The sequence below is a fragment of the Carlito syrichta genome, unplaced genomic scaffold (genome assembly GCF_000164805.1).
Source record: "Carlito syrichta isolate Samal-C Ts95f unplaced genomic scaffold, Tarsius_syrichta-2.0.1 Scaffold307324, whole genome shotgun sequence".
Lineage (NCBI taxonomy): Eukaryota > Metazoa > Chordata > Mammalia > Primates > Tarsiidae > Carlito > Carlito syrichta.
The window spans coordinates 542,496-560,670 of NW_007251420.1; the positions used below are offsets into that span (position 1 = coordinate 542,496).

The window sequence follows — 18,175 nt, forward strand, 5'->3', positions numbered from 1 at the left end:
AGAGGCTAACATAAATCAAAACCATGGTGAGATATCATTCCATACCCACTTGGATGGCTACAATCAGAATGACAGATAATGAATGAATGAACAAAAACATAACACTATTCTGCCATAAAAAGGAATGAAATGCACATGTTACAACCTGGATGAGCCTTGAAACCATTATGCTAAGTAAAGGAAGCCAATTACAGAATACTACATATTACAATTCTAATTATATGAAATTTCAAGAAAAGCAAATCTGTACAGACAGAAAAGTAGTCTAGTGGTTACCCAGGGATGGGAGTTAGGTGGAGAAACTTGGAAGAAAAAAGTGGGACATAGGCTTTCTTTGTGTGTATGTGTAAGTTTGAGTCTCACTCTGTCGCCCAGGCTGTGTGCTGTGGCACACTCACAGCCACCCCAGCGTCGACCTGCTAGGCTCCGGCTCTGGTGATCCTTCCGCCTCAGCCTTCCAAGTGGCCAGAACTACAGGTGCGTGCTACCACATTCAGCTAATTTTTGATTTATTGTAGAGACAAGGTCTTGCCAAGTTGCCTGGGCTGGTCTTGAACCTACAGGCTCAGATAATCCACTCGCCTCGGCCTCCCAAAGTGCTGGGATTACAGGCTGAGCCACCGAGCCCAGCCTGGGCTTTCTTTTTGAAGTAATAAAAATGTTCTGGAACTATTGGCTGTACAACCCTATGACTATACTAAAAACCACTGAATTGTACCCTTTAAACTGGTGCATTGTATGGTGTATGAATTCTCTATCAATAAAGCTGTTAAATTTTTTTAACAAGTGGGATACAGAGATCGCTTTATTTGTATTTTAAAACCTTATACATTTCTTAGAAATCAATCTTACACTCATCCCAAAACACTAAGGACAGAAAAACAGATTTCTGTCTCTGGGACATGTTGAACCCCGAGTTCACTCCTCTGAGCCTGCGGAACTGCCGAGAGCTTGGGGCAGGAAATCTATCTGCTTCTGGAGAATCACAGAACTGCAGGTTTCTGGCATGGAGCATTTCAATTCTATAAAGACATGTATTTCTGCACAACAATAAATTGTTCTTGAAGCCTGAAGAGCAGCACAAAAAGTTTTCTTTCCTGCACAGAGATTCACTCCAAAAGGCCATCTAAAACTCACTGGGTGAGGTATTTCAGAGTAAACCAGAGTGCTGGGAAGACCAACTCTAAATGTTAGATGCTTAACTTTTAGTCTCTTGATGTTCTCTCCCTTTCTTCTGGTCAGGTTTTTCAGCTCTAGGACAAAGGACTAACTCCTCTGCTCTTATACCCCTTACCAAGAATGGCAGATGAGAAGAGATAAAGAAGCTTCCTGGAGGTCAGACTCCATTTCCCAGCTCCAGGGCTCACACTTGAGCTCCCACCCACTCCCGAGCCACTTGACTCCTTCTTCATGCATGGCAGGGCTTGCCGGAGGATTCTGGGAGTAATTCCTGCCTTGGCATGTCAGGGGAGCAAGTGAACACACAGGTAGTCTGGTTGGTGAAGGATTCAAGAAAAAAAGCTAAGACTTTTCTTAGGTGAATGTTGGCACCAACAGATACACACTAAAATAAACGAACTGGATTACAAAGATAAGTAAAACTTAAGTAAACTTTACTTTCAAAGTCCTTGAGATATAAAAGAAAATGATGTCAAAGCTGAAGATAACACACTTCATTGCCCTGGAGTGTCAGTGCTCTAGAGGTGGAAGGAACTTGGGGATGGGAAGGTGGGTGGGAGATACAACAATTTTCTAGCTTCAGAAAGGCAGAGAGCCCAGACTACAGCCAGAACATCATGGCACTGGTTACAGATTCTTTACAAAGGTGTCTACCTGTGGGTAAGAGAGAAATCAAAAGTTTAATTTCACATTTTTAGCAGATTATTTTCAATAGTCCAGGCACAATGCATATGCAGTCAAGCTCATGAGGCTTTTCATTTTTATTTTTTAAGAGATAGGGTCTTGCTTTGCCACCTAGGTTGGAGTACAGTGGCCTAATCATAGCTCACTGCAGCCTTGAATTCCTGGGCTCAAGCAATTCTCCGGCTTCAGCATCCCAAGTAGCTAGGACTACAGTGTGCACCACTACACTTGGCTAATTTTTTGATTTTTTTTTTTTGTGTAGAAACAGGGTCTTGCTATGTTAGCCTAGGCTAGTCTCAAACTCCTGGTCTCAAGCGATCCTCCCACCTCAGCCTCCATAAGTGCTGGGATTACAGGCATGAGCCATTACATCTGGTCCCTATGAGGTTTTTGTAAAAAAGGGATAATAGGCATGGGGAAGGAATGTGAGCAGCCCAGGGTCACATAGCATCAATTGGCAGAGCTAGGAACAGAATCCAGAAGTCTCATTTCCCTGGTTTTAGAATACTTTAGAGGAGAAAATCAGCTGCAAAGTGCAAGTTACAAGTCAATTATTTAACAATTATTAGCCCAGCATACTTTAGAGAATAGGGATTATATTTGTGATTTGTATAAGATCCTATAGGCTTTGGAGTGTAAAATGAAATCTGAGATGCAAGGCACAAGACCCATTATAACGAACTTTGAAGCAAAGGCCAGAAAGATAAAAATATGATAAAGGAAAACTACTAGAAAGCAGGAGTTAACGTCCTTCTCACCTTTCTCATGAGCTCTTCTTGTTTGGTTACTTCTTCAGAAAAATCATCACTGACATCTAACACCAGCACTGGAATGTTCAGCAGAGTCTCAAAGTGAAGCCTAGAAGCATGAATGTTTAGGTGACAGAAAAAGAGAAAGGGAACCTGAGCCAAGCTTCATATACTCACCAAGTCTTAATAATTCAGAGCACAGATTTAAATTCAAGGGGCTTCTCAAAAAAACTACATGTAAATAGCATTTTAAAAAATGGTTCAGCCGGGCTCGGTGGCTCAGCCTGTAATCCCAGCGTTTTGGGAGGCTGAGGTGAGTGGACTGCCTGAGACCGCAGGTTCAAGACCCACCTGGCCAACTTGGCGAGACCTCATCTCTACAATAAATCAAAAAAATAAAAATAAAAATAATGGTTCTGTGGTTTCATCAGAGTTAGGTAAGATTTCTCTTTAGTCTCTCTCTTTTTTTTTTTTTTGAGTTGGAGTCTCATTCTGCTGCCCAGGCTGGAAAGCAGTAGGACACTCACGTCTACCTCAGCGTCAACCTGCTGGGCTCCGGCAATCCTTCAGCCTCAGCCTTCCAAGTAGCCGGAACTACAGGCACGTGCTACTACGCTTGGCTAATTTTTGATTTATTGTAGAGACAAGGTCTTGCCAAGTTGCCCAGGCTGGTCTCAAACCCGTGAGTTCAGGCAATCCACTCACCTCGGCCTCCCAAAGTGCTGGGATTATAGGCTAAGCCATCGAGCCCAGCCTTCTCTTTAGTCCTGAGAGTTACACTGAAGGACAGAGTTCCAAACATTTTCAGTGGACAACAAACCAAGCCTGAAGGGAGGACAGGTAGAAACTAGAAATGTCAACTTAGTAAAACTTATAATTTCTCTAAAAATGTTCAGTCTTTCACCCTGAGCCAAGTGTCACCATCAATCACAATGTTCAATCTAAGGATAATTTTTGAGTCAGAGTCTCATTCTGTTCCTCTGGATGGAGTGCAGTGTTATGCTCACAGTCACCACTGCCTTGACCTGGTGAGCTCAGGTGATCCTTCTGCTTCAGTCTTCCAAGTAGCTGGAACTATGGGTGCATGCCACCATGCCCAGCTACTTTTAAAATTTATTGTAGAGATGAGATTATTGTAGAAAGAGAAGTTGTCCAGGCTGGTGTAGAACCCGTGGGCCTGGGCAATCCTCTCACCTCTATCTCCCAAAGTGGGACTACAGATGTAAGCCACCGTGCTCAGCCTAGGGAAATGGTTAAAAAGAAAAAGAATAAAGACAAATGGACATAAAGAATCTAACAGAAAATCCCTTGGAATCTACAGGTTATATTCAGTAGTAAATTTCTGAGTAGGAAAATGCTTTACATTTCCAATCACTTCCAGGGTATTCTGAACCTTCTTATAGGGTTGCAAGTTTTTTTAACAGCTGGCTAACAGGGAGATATGTCTCTGGTAAGCTCTTTTCTCCACTTACTTCGTTGTTTTGTGAACAAGCCAGGCTTCGTGCTGACCATGAAGTTGCTGGAGATAGGCCAGCTCGATTCCTTTTTCTTCCTCCCTGGCCCTTCGGTAAAGTCTCTTCAAACAAACCTAAAAGACAACCCCCAGGGCCCCAATGAGCTAATTTGCCATTTTGGATGTTACAATGTAGACTTAGGCTACTCAGAGACCCATTCATCATGTCTAAGTGCAACTTTACTGGTTTTTGTTGTTGTTTTGAGATAGGGTCTCACTCTGTCACTTAGGTTGGAATGCAAAGGCATGATCCTGGCTCACTGCAGCCTTGACCTCCTAGGCTCAGGTGACCCTCCCATCTCAGCCTTCTGGGTAATTGGAACTGCAGGCACACACCACCACACGCCTAGTTAATTTTTTTTTCATTTTGTGTAAAGACAGAGGTTTCACTGTTGCCCAGGCTGGCCTCGAACTCCTGGGCTCAAGTGATCTTCCCACCTTGGTCCCCCAAAGTGCTGGGGTTGCAGGCATGAGCCACCATGCCTGGCCTGCTATCTCATTTTCTTATTCAATCAGAAGATCTACACCATTCTCTCCATCTCCACCTTAAACCTGTTCTTCCCCTGGAATATCCTAATATTCCAGTGGTCAGTGGCAAATATCACCCACCCATTCATCCAAGTCAGGGACATGGAATTTTCCCTCTTTTCTCTCCTCCCACCCACATCCAGAAGACACTGAAATCCCTTAAATCTCTCTCCAGCTGGTTATCTCCTTGTCTCTCCTCTCACCTCTGCCTAATCAGGTCCATATTGCCTCTCATCTGGATTACGCTGAGAGCCTTCTGACTCTACGCCTCCTGGAGGCAGACATATATATGGAAAGAGCATAGGTCTTAAAGTCAGAAAGCCAGGAGTAAATCAGCATGTACTAGTGGTGCAATCTTTGTGGGTGTCCATGTCCTCAACACTACCCAACCACAGGTCACTACGAGGATTCCCTGAGGCAGAGCATGTCAAGCTCCTGGCAAAAGCTGTTCTCTCCTTTCAGTTGGCCCCCTTCAGTCCCCCCTTCCACAGTCCTGCAATATAATGCTGTTACTTTCCTTGTTTAAAATACTTCACAAGCTCCTTACTGCCAATAGTCATAACCCCAGAGTTCAAGGAAGTATGAGTAGCACTGTAGTTATAAAATGGTAACTGGAAATGTCTTTCGTATCATACCAAACATTTGCTCTGAATGCAAAATTTGCATAGGTCAAAGATAAAGCAAAATAGAAAAAAAGTAAGGCTTGAGACTAACTCTTCTTCCCACCCCCTTTGCAGAGTACACATAATTCTCTTCTGCATTCAGCTAAGTCTGAAGGTTCAGAGAATGGTCTTCTCCTTTACCTGTCACACAAGGCCACGCCTGCTACTTCTCAATTGTCCTGGCTCCTCCCCTGGACTCACTACTTAAGCTAGATTTGACCTTCTTCTTAGGTGACAGGTCAAACTCTTTCACACCTTAAAACTTTCGCTCCAAATGTTTATTTTGCCTGAATTGCCCTCACTCCCCTCTCTACCTGCCAAACATTTTATTATTCAATGTCATCTGTCCTGGAAGAACAGAGAGATTAATCTACTGATTTAGGACTTTCCTCTTTTAAATACTTAAAAAATATAAACTTAATTTCCAAATGAAGTACATAATACTCCCAAAGATTTGGGATCTATGCTATCTCCCTGTCTTACCTTTTCTCTAAGGAAACAAAATTATGTAAACAAACTTCTTTTATGACCAAAAAGTATGTATATTTGCTATTATATACTGCCAAATTGCCTCCTTAGATGTTTTAGATGTTAACCAATTTATACCCACTAGCAAGATAGCTTTAGGATTTCTAAACATTGCAAATGTATCTGATTCTCTTTTCCAAAAAAAAATATATATATATATGTATAAATATATATAAATATATAGTCTCTCAAAGAGAGAAAATGAATTTTTTTTTTTTTGAGTTGGAGTCTCACTCTGTCACCCAGACTGGAGTGCAGTGGCACGCTCCCAGCCACCCGGCCACCGCAGCCTCGACCTGCTGGGCTCCGGTAATCCTTCCGTCTCAACCTTCCAAGTAGCCGGAACTACAGGCATGTGCTACTAGGCCCAGCTAATTTTTTAAAATTTTATTGCAGAGATGAGGTCTCGCCAAGTTGCCCAGGGGGGTCTCGAACCAGTGGGCTCAGGCAATCCATTCACCTCAGCCTCCCAAAGCACTGGGATTACAGGCTAAGCCTGGCAAAAATGAATTTTTTAAAAAATGTAGCTTTATGTTTGCAAGTACACACAAGGGCAGAGCAAGTCTTTTTACAAAAGCTATTTATGATTATTCATTCATGGCTTGCAGACAAACACTGATGCTAAAATTGATCTTCTATTAAAATAGGCTAACATTTCCCTTTTTACTATTAATTTGCTTAACAGAGCAAGCGTTTTCCCCAGAAGTCTAAGTAAACTTGTATTTTGAGCATATGGTATAATTTCTGCTTTACTAATATGGTTACAAGAAATTCTTTTTCAAAAATCCTGCTCAAACAGTGGCCCCTCATCTCAGCCCATCCTCACAGGGAAGACACACTTGAATGTAAACAGGACAGACAGTGTAGCTGCAAATGGCAGGGGCAGGACCCTTTGTCAGTCTTCTCCTTAGTCTGCTCCACCCAGGAAGAAGAGCTGCTCTACTGAATGCTTGGAGATGGAGACAGGAACAGGGCTGTGGCTGCTAGTAGGTCTGTGCCTCCCAATCCCCAAACCCAGGTGCCATTTGTTCCCAAGCATCTCCCGCATGCTGTCTTGATGCTGCGACAGCCCCAGAACTTTATGAGGCACACTGGCCAGGCACACTTTTTTTTCCTGATTCCATGAGGTTGGGTGGGCATACTGAGGCGTAGCCATTACTCTTTTGATATGTGTGGGTTTTTTTTTTTTTTTGACTTGGAGTCTCACTCTGTCACCTAGGCTGGTGTGCAGTAGCATGATCACAACTACTGCAGCCTCAATCTGATGGGCTCAGGCGATCCTTCTGCTTCAGCCTTCCAAGTAGCTGGAACTACAGGTGCGAGTTACCACACTCAGCTAATTTTTTGATTTATTGTAGAGATAAGGTCTTGCCAAGTTGTCCAGGATGGTCACGAACCTGTGGGTTCAGGAAATGTTCTTGCCTTGGCCTCCCAAAGTGCTGGGATTACAGGCTTGAGTCACCACGCCCAGCTGCTAATTTTTTGACTTATTGCAGCGATGCAGTCTTGCAAAGTTGCCCAGGCAGATCTCCAACTACTGGACTCAGGCAATCCTCTTGCCTCTGTCTCTCAAAGTGTTGGGATTACAGGTGTGAGCCACTGTGCCCAGCTTCTTCTGATGCCATTTTATTGCTGGCTTGCTTGCTTTTTAGAGGTTGGTGAACAGGTGAAAAGGAGCAGAAGGCCCCATGGAGGTCCAGCTCACATACCCAGTGGAATACTGGGCACTGGCACAGTTTTTTACACTGAGATTATTTTAACCTCTGTTCTGCTCTTCCCTTGGGTACAGTTACCTCTGAATTTCACAGAAGAGGTCAGGGTAATTTCAGGGGTGAAATATGGACATTCCTGGATCCCCAGATCCAATGCTATCAAAACAGCACTAACACTCTCATCCAATTCCAAAATGAGAGAGCTACTTTTCTTTTGGGCCACTAAGTTGCAATAATCCTTCAATTCCCTTCATTCTACCCCAGCTGAAATGCTTCATTTAGGTGCTCCAAAAAGATATATCAGCACCTACCCCCCCCAGTGATGATAATAATAATCACTATCACCATCCACTATGGTTTGAGTGTATCCCTAAAATTCACATGTTGGAAATTTGGCCCCCAGTGCCAGGGTATTGGGAGGTGGGGTCTTTAAGAGGTGATTAGATCATTAAGAGGGATTAATGTCACTCTCTGGCGGCTGGGTTAATTCTCGAGGGAGTGAGTTCTCACTCTTGAAGACTGGATTAGTTACCAAGAGAGCAGGATGTAAAGCAAGGTTGCCCCTCATGTTGTGCCCCTTTTGCACATGCCACTTCCCTTTCAGTTTCTCCATCACATCATCATGAAGCACAAGGCCTTCACCAGAAGCCCACCTGATGCAGCAGCCTGATCTTGAACTTCCTGGGTGTTAGGGCTTCATGACTATGAGCCAAATAAATTAACCAGCTTCAGGTATTCTGTTGCAGCAACTGACATTACCTCTCTCTGCCTCTCACAAGGCCAGAGTACACAAAGAAGAAACACGAGGAAGCCTTGCTCTCCTTGCTGGGTCCCAGTGTCTGGGTCCAACCTTCACTCCCCAGACACAAGAGCCTTGGCAGCTGGCCAAGCTGCCCTGTTTGTCCCTCAGGAATGAATCAGCCCACTTCTTCCCCAAAATTATCTTCATGGTCCCAAGCAGATTGTGCTGAAGTTCCGTTTCTCTTGGAAAAGGTGAGGTCAGCACTATCACTTCTCCTAATGTTCAGCCCTTCAACATTCTGCTCCTTTCAGTTTAGCCATCCCTCAGCTCCCACAGGAAACCTGCCACCTCTTCCAATTCCAACCTGGATCTTCACTCACTCCAAGTCCACAGCACCTTCACTCCTCCTCAGCCCAGGCCGTTTTCCTGGGTGCCAGGACTTCTTTCTCACCCTGAACGCTACACTCAGCTACTTCAAGTTGTCCTCTTTGGGAGGGAACTCTTCTTCCACAAATTGCTGACATCAGTGCCTATCCCTAAAGTAGAATCACCTTCATAATTTGCCTCTTCTATTCCTGCTCCCAGGTAATGAAGACCACTGAAAGAAGCCATATAAATGTACCCCATCTGGTTAACTTGCAATTTATGCATCTAACTTCAGCTTGGCTCCACTCCACTCCTACATTCTCACCAATCTTTAGTTCAGTTTCATTTTAAAACTTAGACCTGTTTATTTTTGGAGAATCTCTCACTCCTGCCTATGATCTAGCTTTTGCCTCATAATCTCCAGAAATTCCCAACGCAAAGATCCCCAATATCTGGTCCCAGTCACATTCAAGGGCCTCTTTCCTAACTGCCACCTTCCTGGGGCAAGGCCCTTCTTTCCAGTCTTCCCCTCTTCGGTCCGTGTGGGGTTGTGTAATGGGTGCCCTCCCACTCATCTTCTGAATCTGCTTGATCTATTTTCAGGCTTACTTCTGCCTGTGAGGCTCAGTCTCATCTCAACAAAGCATGGCCTCTAGCCATGGCCTCCTTCTAAGATTATGTGGTATATCTGGCATTTGACTATACACTGGATGCATGTCTCAAAAGCTGAGAGCAATACATCTCTAAAAAAAATACCTCCCACCTTGATTCAAAATTCTACTCCAGAAGAGCCCTTAGAGATCATCTAGCCAGCGGATTTTTTTTTTATTTTTTGAGTTGAAGTCTCACTCCGCCACCGAGGCTGGAGTGCAGTGACACACTCACAGCCACTCCAGCATCGACCTGGTGGGCTGCAGTGATCCTTCTGCCTCAGCCTTCCAAGTAGCCAGAACTACAGGCACGTGTGACCACGCCCAGCTAATTTTCTTTAATTTATTGTAGAGATGAGGTCTCTCCATGTTGTCCAGGCTGGTCACAAACCCACAGGCTCAGGCAATCCTCTCGCCTCGGTCTCCCAAACTGCTGGGATTACAGGCTTGAGCCACTGCACCCAGCCTTTTTTTTTTGAGTTAGAGTCTCACTCTGTTTCCCAGCCCAGAGTACAGCAGCACAGTCACTGCTCATGGCAGCCTCGACCTTCTGGGCTCAGGGGATCCTTCCACCTTAGCCTCTAGAGTAGCTGGGACTACAGATGCACACCACTATACCCAGCTAACTTTTTGATTTTTTTGTAGACTAGGTCTCACTATGTTGCCCATGTGGTCTCGAACTCCGAGCTCAGCAATCCTACTGCCTTGGCCTCCCAAGTTCTGAGATTACAGTCGTGAGCAACTGTGCCTGGCTGAGCCAGAGAATTTTACAGACAAGGACTGCTCCAGTGAAAAGGTTGCCAGGGGCTGCCCAAAGTCACTGCCACTCAGTAGAGGCCAAGGACTACTGCTGTCTTCAGACTTTGGTGCTCCTGCCACAACATCATTATACCGTGTGCCGGGCTGCTTCCAAAGTCCAAGTCAGAGAGTCACAGAATGCAACTTGTGCTGTCTATCCTGCTTTACCAGTGGCATCAAGATTCCAAAAGGAGCTATAAATGAGGGCAGTGTCAGGATGAGGTAAGGAAACCCTCCTTCTCTTTCTCTCCACATCCTCCTCAGGAAACCATCAAGACAACTACAGACTCTGATAACCAGTCAGAGGGAAGGAGGGGCTGAGGCTGCTGGCTACAGGTCAGAGTGTTCAACCTGCAGGCAGGTGTCTGGTGACAAAGATAACATCCAATTTGCTCTGTGTCACTACCACATCAAGAGGGACTTTTTATCATCTCTGTAAGGTCTGAAAAAAAAAGGGAACCTTCTATACAGAATCAATGTCTTCAACACGCTGCTGCACAATGCCTGTGGGAAACAGTATGTTTAATGCTGGACAGGAGGGTGTTTACCCACCGTTCTCCATGCTCCAGGTAATGCCTGCACTCTAATTTCCTCAACCAGAAAATCAGGGGCTTGGAGAATGTCACCTTCTAGGTTTCATATGGTCCTGAAGTCTAAGGCTTTAGGTTCTGTGTTACCTGGGGAGTAGCCTGGAGGTAGATGAAGCCATGTAATGTGAGCTGGCTGGCAAACTCCTGCAGGAGAAAAGAATGCCAGTCCTGATAGATATGCCATTCGATGTCACTGAGGGAACCATTTTCAAAAAGATTCTTTGCAAAGATATACCTAGTTGGAAATGTAAGTGGGATGGGGATGGGAGTGGGGAGGAGAATGGAAAATGGAATGAAAGGCACAAGAGAGAGAAAAGCAGAAAAATCAATAACCAACTTGTTCCATGTCTGTTCAAACCACTTAACCTTTCTAGCTCCTTATCAATCCCTAAGAAATCTGAATTCTTAACCTATATCTCCCTCCTAGTTCAATACCAAGAAGGAAAATAGTATCTAGACTTTAAAGGATTAGATGGATTAATTCACTGAAAGAAAAGGGACACCAGAAGAGAATATCATTGGTCCCTAACAATTTTCCCTGCTAGAAAATCAGTCAGCACATACAGTAAATGGTACATGTAAACCTGAACTTCTAAGATTTCCTTATTATTATAGCAAGGCCCCAAACAAACAAACAACAACAACAAAAACAAGAAAAAATGAGTGACTCCAGTGTGAAGCCACCCACTACATTTCATTTAAGGACTGAGGGCTCCTCAGTCTCCAGGTTGCTGAGCCATCCTCTTGTCTAGTTGTCTAGTCGAGAAGGAACTGTATTTATGTGGTATCCTCTATGGAGCAGAAAATGCACTTCCTATTAACCTTAGTATTACCAAGAAAGCAGACTGTCCTACAAAGTGCATATGAGCTCTTATTTGCTTGCGTTCTCTGCTGTTGAGCTTCTAGTTGAGATTTTTTAAAAAGGCTGAAGCTAAAAATCAAGCTAGCCTTGCCTCTTGTTTATTTCCACGACTAAAAGAGAACCTAGTAAAAAAGAAACTGGAGCTAAACAGAAGTCATGGCTTCAGAAAGGGTCAATTCAGCTTTCAAACCTCAGACATCTTAACACAAAACACAATTTATATCCTAAACAATAGACTCCAGTTTTGAAGGCAACACTTAGCAATGGGTTACTTCTGGGAAAAAAAAATTCAGAATCCTCATGTACGAATGGTTCACAAAAGTGTAGACTGCAAGGCTGTGAGTGTCACCACTAAGAGACTGGGTCCTAAAGTAACACTCCAGGGTTTGATCCAGGCTGCAGCATTCACTAGTTATGTCACCTTGTGCAAGTTACCTAAACTCTCTCAGCACATTGTTGTGATGACTTGCATTCAGTACCCAGTGCTTAGACGAGTGGCTGGCATATAATATTCAAGACAGTTATTATTATAACTGGTTTTTGCTAGGCTATGAAAAGGCTCTTAGAAACTCCAAAAGTAAACTTTTTCAGTCTGGAATTGTTACAGTCTAAGTGAAGGAAATAAAGGAAAAAGTGACTTTTGTAACTTAAGTAGTGAAAAACACTTTAGCTTCCTCACAGGTAAGTAGAAGAAGAAATTAAGATCTTATAAAGACAAATTAAAGATTTATTAATCAGCCCTATAAAAGGGGCTTTTGCCTCTCTTGAGAACGAGCACTTAAGGACCTAGAAGTAGGACCTCAAATCTAAAACCACATGTTAGTGTTTCCTTTCACTCAAACACAAAAGATTTCTTCTTCCCTTTAATCCACTCTCCCAAATAACCCATGTCTCTCCTTTGGAACATATGTCAAACATGTAAGCGTGTGTTCTGCCCCTGTTAGACGAGGATCCGTGTGAAGGCAGGGACTGGGTCTGCCTTATTCATTGCTGCAGACCCAGGGCCAGGCCTGGTACCAAAACGTAGGAGGCATTCAATAAATCTGTGCTGAGCAAACAAGATCTAAACTACCCTCAGGATTAGAATTTATAATTAGTTATCCTTTCTGTCTCAAAAATGCCCTCTCTGAAAAAAGCACCTAGGTTGTTGCGGCTGCCCAGAATGTAATTAAATCTTATCTCTTCCTTTACAAGTAAGTGTTAAGACACATGTTGCCTCTAATTCTAATTAACAAAGCATTTCTATTTCTCTGTTTTTCTCTAAGGGGTCTCACATGCCTACCTCACTAAGGGGTTAGAAATCAAAAGACAGACTGTAAATATGTTTCCAAGCAACCCAGGTGGTTTATTATATGTAATTCAACTTCCTAGTTCAAGAGGCATGGCTTGGGAGAAGAGAGAGGAAAATAGGCAGTAGCATACCTAACAGCTGAAAAAGAACTGAAATCTATAGCCCAGTCATTTGTAAGTTACATATTTAGCTTTGATAGAGAATAGGCTCTCTCTTGGAGTACATAAAGAAGGAATATGTAGCTCAAAGGGTTTGTTTTACATATCTTGCTTGGTTTTTAGGCAAGTCAGAAAATCACATGCCATTTACAAGATGGTATATGACTGCATTTTTTTTTCTTCCAGGAGGCTTTATGGGCACACTAATAAGCAAAACTAGTTTATATAACTTAGAATTAAAACAGTAAGCAACTGAGTGTCTTCAGCAGTAAATGGACAATGAAAATGCACCATTTTCCATTTTGGTAACTCAAAGGGACTTAAATAGGTCATTTTGCTTGAAAGTACCATTTCACACTGACACATGTCACATAGACTTCAGATAAGAAAAACCTCAGCAGTGTCCAGACCAAGCCATCCTGACTCTGTTTCAAGACAGCTTAACCACAAGTCACAGCCTGGCCTCCGTGGCAGAGCCAGGAATTCAGAGTCTGCATGGAGTGGCTCTCTGGAACAGATGGGCTCACTTACCAGGCTGGCTGTTAGTCTTCATGAAAAGTGACTTCACATCTCACTCCCTCAGGTGGTCAGGACGATGTCCTTCACCTGACCTGATATAAGCTACAGACTCTGGCCAGCAATAAGGGGTCACAAAAGAAGGAGTCAAAAAAGGCTAAATCCAAGATAGAAGCAAATTTCTTAGATGTGCTATTTCTGCCTGGACATCCTTTCTTGAAGAACCCTAGAACATATACCGCTACTTAAGTGTCTATTCTGCGCCTTTCAGCATGTAATGGTTATACTAGATAGCTACTAGCTGGCTTCTATGAGGAAAAAAAGGAAATGTAAGGTAATCGGTAGCAATGTAAGAAATTTAACACATTCAGTTTTCAAAAAACACAATTTCCTTTCTTGACACAGATGATAATTTGGCAGAATTACAACTCTGGACAAACCTATATAGTGTTGTCTTTTTAAAAAATATATAATTTTTCAAAGTAAAATTTTCAATGACTAAAGCAGAGCAGGGTCTGAGTAACAAGTGCAAACAGGCAGTACTAAGCATGGGCTTGGGTGGAGGGCTTGGCATCTTACCTATCACTGTACACAGACCTCTCAAAGATCTGTACTGGCTTCTTGGCCTGTAAGAGTTTCTTAGGGAAGGGCTCCAGCTGTACTTTCAAGCGGCTCATAAAGGAAAATGTCTGGAATGTGTAGGACCATCGTGCTGGTTCCCGGTACATCATATCCAGCAAGTTTCCAAGACTTTGGGCAATGCAGGCCTAGAAGGAGATAACAAAAGAAGAAAAATTCCTAGAAGGCATATTTACTCCACGGTGAATATCCCTCCACACACCTCCCACCTCCTCTAAACCAGTTTAATAATCATCAAGGGAAAGAATTACAAAAGTGTCTTTCTCCTTAAAAAATATCAGGGCTGGACACAGTGGCTCATCTTGTAATCTCAGCACTTTGGGAGGCCTAGGCGAGAGGATTACCTGACCCCAGGGGTTCGAGACCAGCCCGGGCAACTTGGTGAGATAGCGTCTCTATAATAAGTCAAAAAAACCAGTCAGGTGTGGTGGTGTGGGTCTGTAGTTCCAGCTACTTGGAAGGTTGAGACAGAAGGATCACCTAAGCCCAGCAGGTCGAGGCTGCGGTGGCCATGAGTATGCCACTGCACTCCAGCCTGGGTGACAAGAGTGAAACTCCAACTCAAAAAAAAAAAAAAAATCAAATTCCCTAGCTTAGTCAAAGTTATATAATCTGGGAAGAGATTTTCCTACTTTATTAGACAAGACTCTAATAGAGGGAAATGACATGCTAACTTCAACGTAATCCAGCAGAACAGGGGAGGAACCATATATGGAATTAATATAACCACTGACTAAAGGATTTGTGAAATCTGCCTGGAAAGGAGTTAACAATCAACAACCATCTAAAATTCTACTTTGAATCAAATCTTTCCACTCTCACACTATGTTGCCTCTCTTTTAAGCCTTCATCTGTGGCTATTAGTTTATAAAACTTTAAGGCAAACAAGAAAACAAATGCTTATTTGAAAACCCAACCAACCAATCAAATATAATTCTATCTTTTGTAGAAAGGCTAAAATTTATTTGCTAAAACAAAGTAATAAAAACAAAACCCTCCTCCTCCATTCTAGAGGCCTTGTCAAATGTAATCTGAAGAGTTTCACTTACTTGGCATGTGCAGGTAGCATAAGTGTGGGACACTTAATAGCCCTGTACTCTTTCCTGGATCTGCCACTGACTCAATGCAAAAGTAAGTTTTGTGCAAAAGCACTTTGGATTTGCATTTATTTGCTCAATCACCATTACCTGAAGGCCAGTGTAGATGAGGCACTAAATGGGCTAGGTATAAGGGGTACAGAAAAAGAAGCTAATATTCATTTCAGCCTTCACCTGCTGTTAGCTCATTTACTCTTTAAAACAGCTTTAGGAGGTAGATATTGTTGTTATGCCCATTTTCAGAAGAGAAAACACACTCAGAGGTTGAGTAACTTACTTGTCCAAGGTCTCAGGGAAAGTAGTGTTGAGGGGACTCGAACCTGGCTTCCTCTACCTCTTCATTCTAACACACCTCCAAACAAAGGTGAACAAGACATGACTCCTGAACTCAAAGAGCTCACAATGCAAAAGGAAGAGGATTACAAAGACATAAAGAGCCAGAAGGTAAGGCAGAATATGATGAAGGGACAATCACATATGGTAACAGGAATCTTGAGGAGGGAATGCTTCCTGAAAGAAGTGGCACTAAGCTGGGAAGTAAATGATGGAATTTCTACAGATGGAAATGAAGATTCAGAAGAGAGCATTTCAGGTGGAGACCAATGATACAGGAGGGGAACAAAGATTAGACAACACCAAGTAGTCCAATTTGGCTAAATACCACCTTTAGATTCCAAAGAAGGGTCTCAGTCCTTTGAAAGGCTTCAGCACAAGCAACACATATAAAGCAGAGTGGATCAGAAAACGGTTTAACTCAGAGGTTTGTTCAGGATTTCTCCCTTGTCAGTCCCCCAACCCACAAACATACACTAGCCTAAGAGCTGGAGATAGAAGCAGGGGAACAAACCTGAATCTCCTCAAGTCTCTGTGGTATCACTAGAGACTATGGGGAGCAGCCGTTGGCCCCAGAGCACAGTTCACAGACTGCATGTGAGGTGGGCCACTGTGCTGGCAGATGTAGTGGGCTGACTGAGTGGGGCCCATGGCACAGTGGCCTCTGGGCTACCAAAGGGAGACTATTCTGGAACAAAAACTGTACAGGGGCTCACACAATTTCCAAAAGAACCCATCTCAGCTACAGAATAAACACAAACATCCCTCCAAAAATATACACAGAGGGGCAATAATTGGATATAAAAATATTCAGCAATTTAAAAGAGGACCAATTGGTATGCTCAGACAAAGCTGTTGCCAGAAATAGGAGAAAACAAAATCTCAATGAGATTCAAAATACTGCCTCGCTGATAAGACAAGAATAGGCTGTCATAAAGAAGGAGCAATATGAAAAGAACAACAATCTTAGAGGTGTAAAATGCAATTGCCAAAGTAAAACACACAATGAAAAGAGTAACTGGCAGACCTACACTGCAGTAAACTTAATTAGTGAATTAGGAGATCCCTACAGAATAGCAGCTTAAGAAATTCTCCCCAAATTAAGAGGAAAGGAAAAAAAAAAGCAAAAAATTATGAAAGAAATGAAAAGACATGCAGATGGCTAATGAGGAGATCCAGGCCGGGCACAGTGGCTCAAGCTTGTAACCCCAGCACTTTGGGAAGCCGAGGCGAATGGACGGCCTGAGCCCGCAGGTTCGAGACCAGCCTGGGCAACATGGTGAGACCTCATCTCTACAATAAATAAAAAATTAACTGGGCGTGGTAGCACGTGCCTGCAGTTACGGCTACTTGGAAGGCTGAGGTGGCAGGATCTACGGAGCCCAGCAGGTCAATGCTGGGGTGGCTGAGAGAGTGCCACTGCACTCAGCCTGCGCAACACAGTGAGCCTCTAACTCAAAAAAAAGAGGAGACCCAATGTGCATTATGAATATTGGTGGGGTATTTTTTTGTTTTTCTTTCTTTTCTATGGAAAGACACAGCAAGACGTACTATCACTTGTAGTCCATCTCACAGCAATGAATATAATTTTGTATCAAGCAACTTTCCAAACGGGCCAAAATGATATGTAATATGCAACTTTAAGTACCCCTAAGTCAGACAAGCTTCTAGTCAAAGAAACAATTTTCCTTTTCAGGAGACCAGAGTCCAATCAGAAGTGCAACAAAATACATGAGCAGAGGAAGAGCCCTACTCATAAGGTATGTGTCTCCCTTGTCACTGAGAATCGGCGTCTAACAGAAATATGTGCTATCTCAAGGTATTTGGGGACAGAAAAAAAAGTTTCATGGTACAAGTAGGAGTTACAGCAGGAGAAATTTATCAGATTTTTTAAAAAGTTTAAATAGCCCGGGAATGGTGGTTCAAGCCTGTAATCCCAGCACTTTGGGAGGCCTAGGTGAGAGGATTGCCTGAGTCCACAGGTTCGAAACCAGCTTGGGCAACCTGGCGAGACCTCATCTCTACAATAAATCAAAAACTAGTCGGGCATGGTAGCATGCGCCTGTAGTTCCGGCTACTTGGAAGGCTGAGGTGGAAGAATTGCTGGAGAACAGCAGGTCAACGCTGGGGTGGCCATGATTGTGCCACTGCAATCCAGCCTAGACAACAGAGTGAGACTCTAACTAAAAAAAAAAAGTTAAAATAGAGGAAAAAATTTAAAGGAAATCTCAGAGACAAGACTTTGCACCAGGGAAACTTACCAAGTACCAGAAGAGATTTTAAAATATATTTACATATATAACAATCCATTCACACATATGCACAAGTGGACACAAACACGGAAAAAGAGAGATAGCCACAGTTGGACCTATCCTGGCAAAATGTCAATAGTTCATTAAAAATACAAGAGAAAAATACCTAATGCAAGGAGAAAAAACAAAAATCACTTTAAAAAAGGAGCAGAACCACATAATACTGCTCTACAACAAAGGCTGGCTACCTTTTATATTCCAGGGCAAAGAAAGTCATATATATATATATATATATATATATATATATATATATATATATTTTTTTT

General features: G+C 43.0%; 1 protein-coding gene across 6 annotated transcripts in view; it reads right to left on the reverse strand.

Annotated features, from left to right (window-relative positions):
• Positions 1 to 787: 787 nt before the first annotated feature.
• The window catches only part of DGUOK (deoxyguanosine kinase), a 36,850-nt gene continuing 19,462 nt past the window's right edge, over positions 788 to 18,175 (reverse strand). For 3 of the 6 annotated variants that reach the window (XM_008064381.2, XM_021715709.1, XM_008064382.1), the window contains 5 exons: positions 14,108 to 14,295; positions 10,789 to 10,936; positions 4,085 to 4,200; positions 2,622 to 2,721; positions 1,588 to 1,833 (listed from right to left, as the gene is read on the reverse strand). In XM_008064381.2, the coding sequence (XP_008062572.1) occupies positions 1,807 to 1,833; positions 2,622 to 2,721; positions 4,085 to 4,200; positions 10,789 to 10,936; positions 14,108 to 14,295 (579 nt within the window). In that variant the 3' untranslated portion in view covers positions 1,588 to 1,806. Of the gene's footprint in view, positions 1,834 to 2,621; positions 2,722 to 4,084; positions 4,201 to 10,788; positions 10,937 to 14,107; positions 14,296 to 18,175 lie in introns of all 6 variants that reach the window. The other 3 variants (XM_021715710.1, XM_021715711.1, XM_008064383.2) reach the window with 3 other exon arrangements.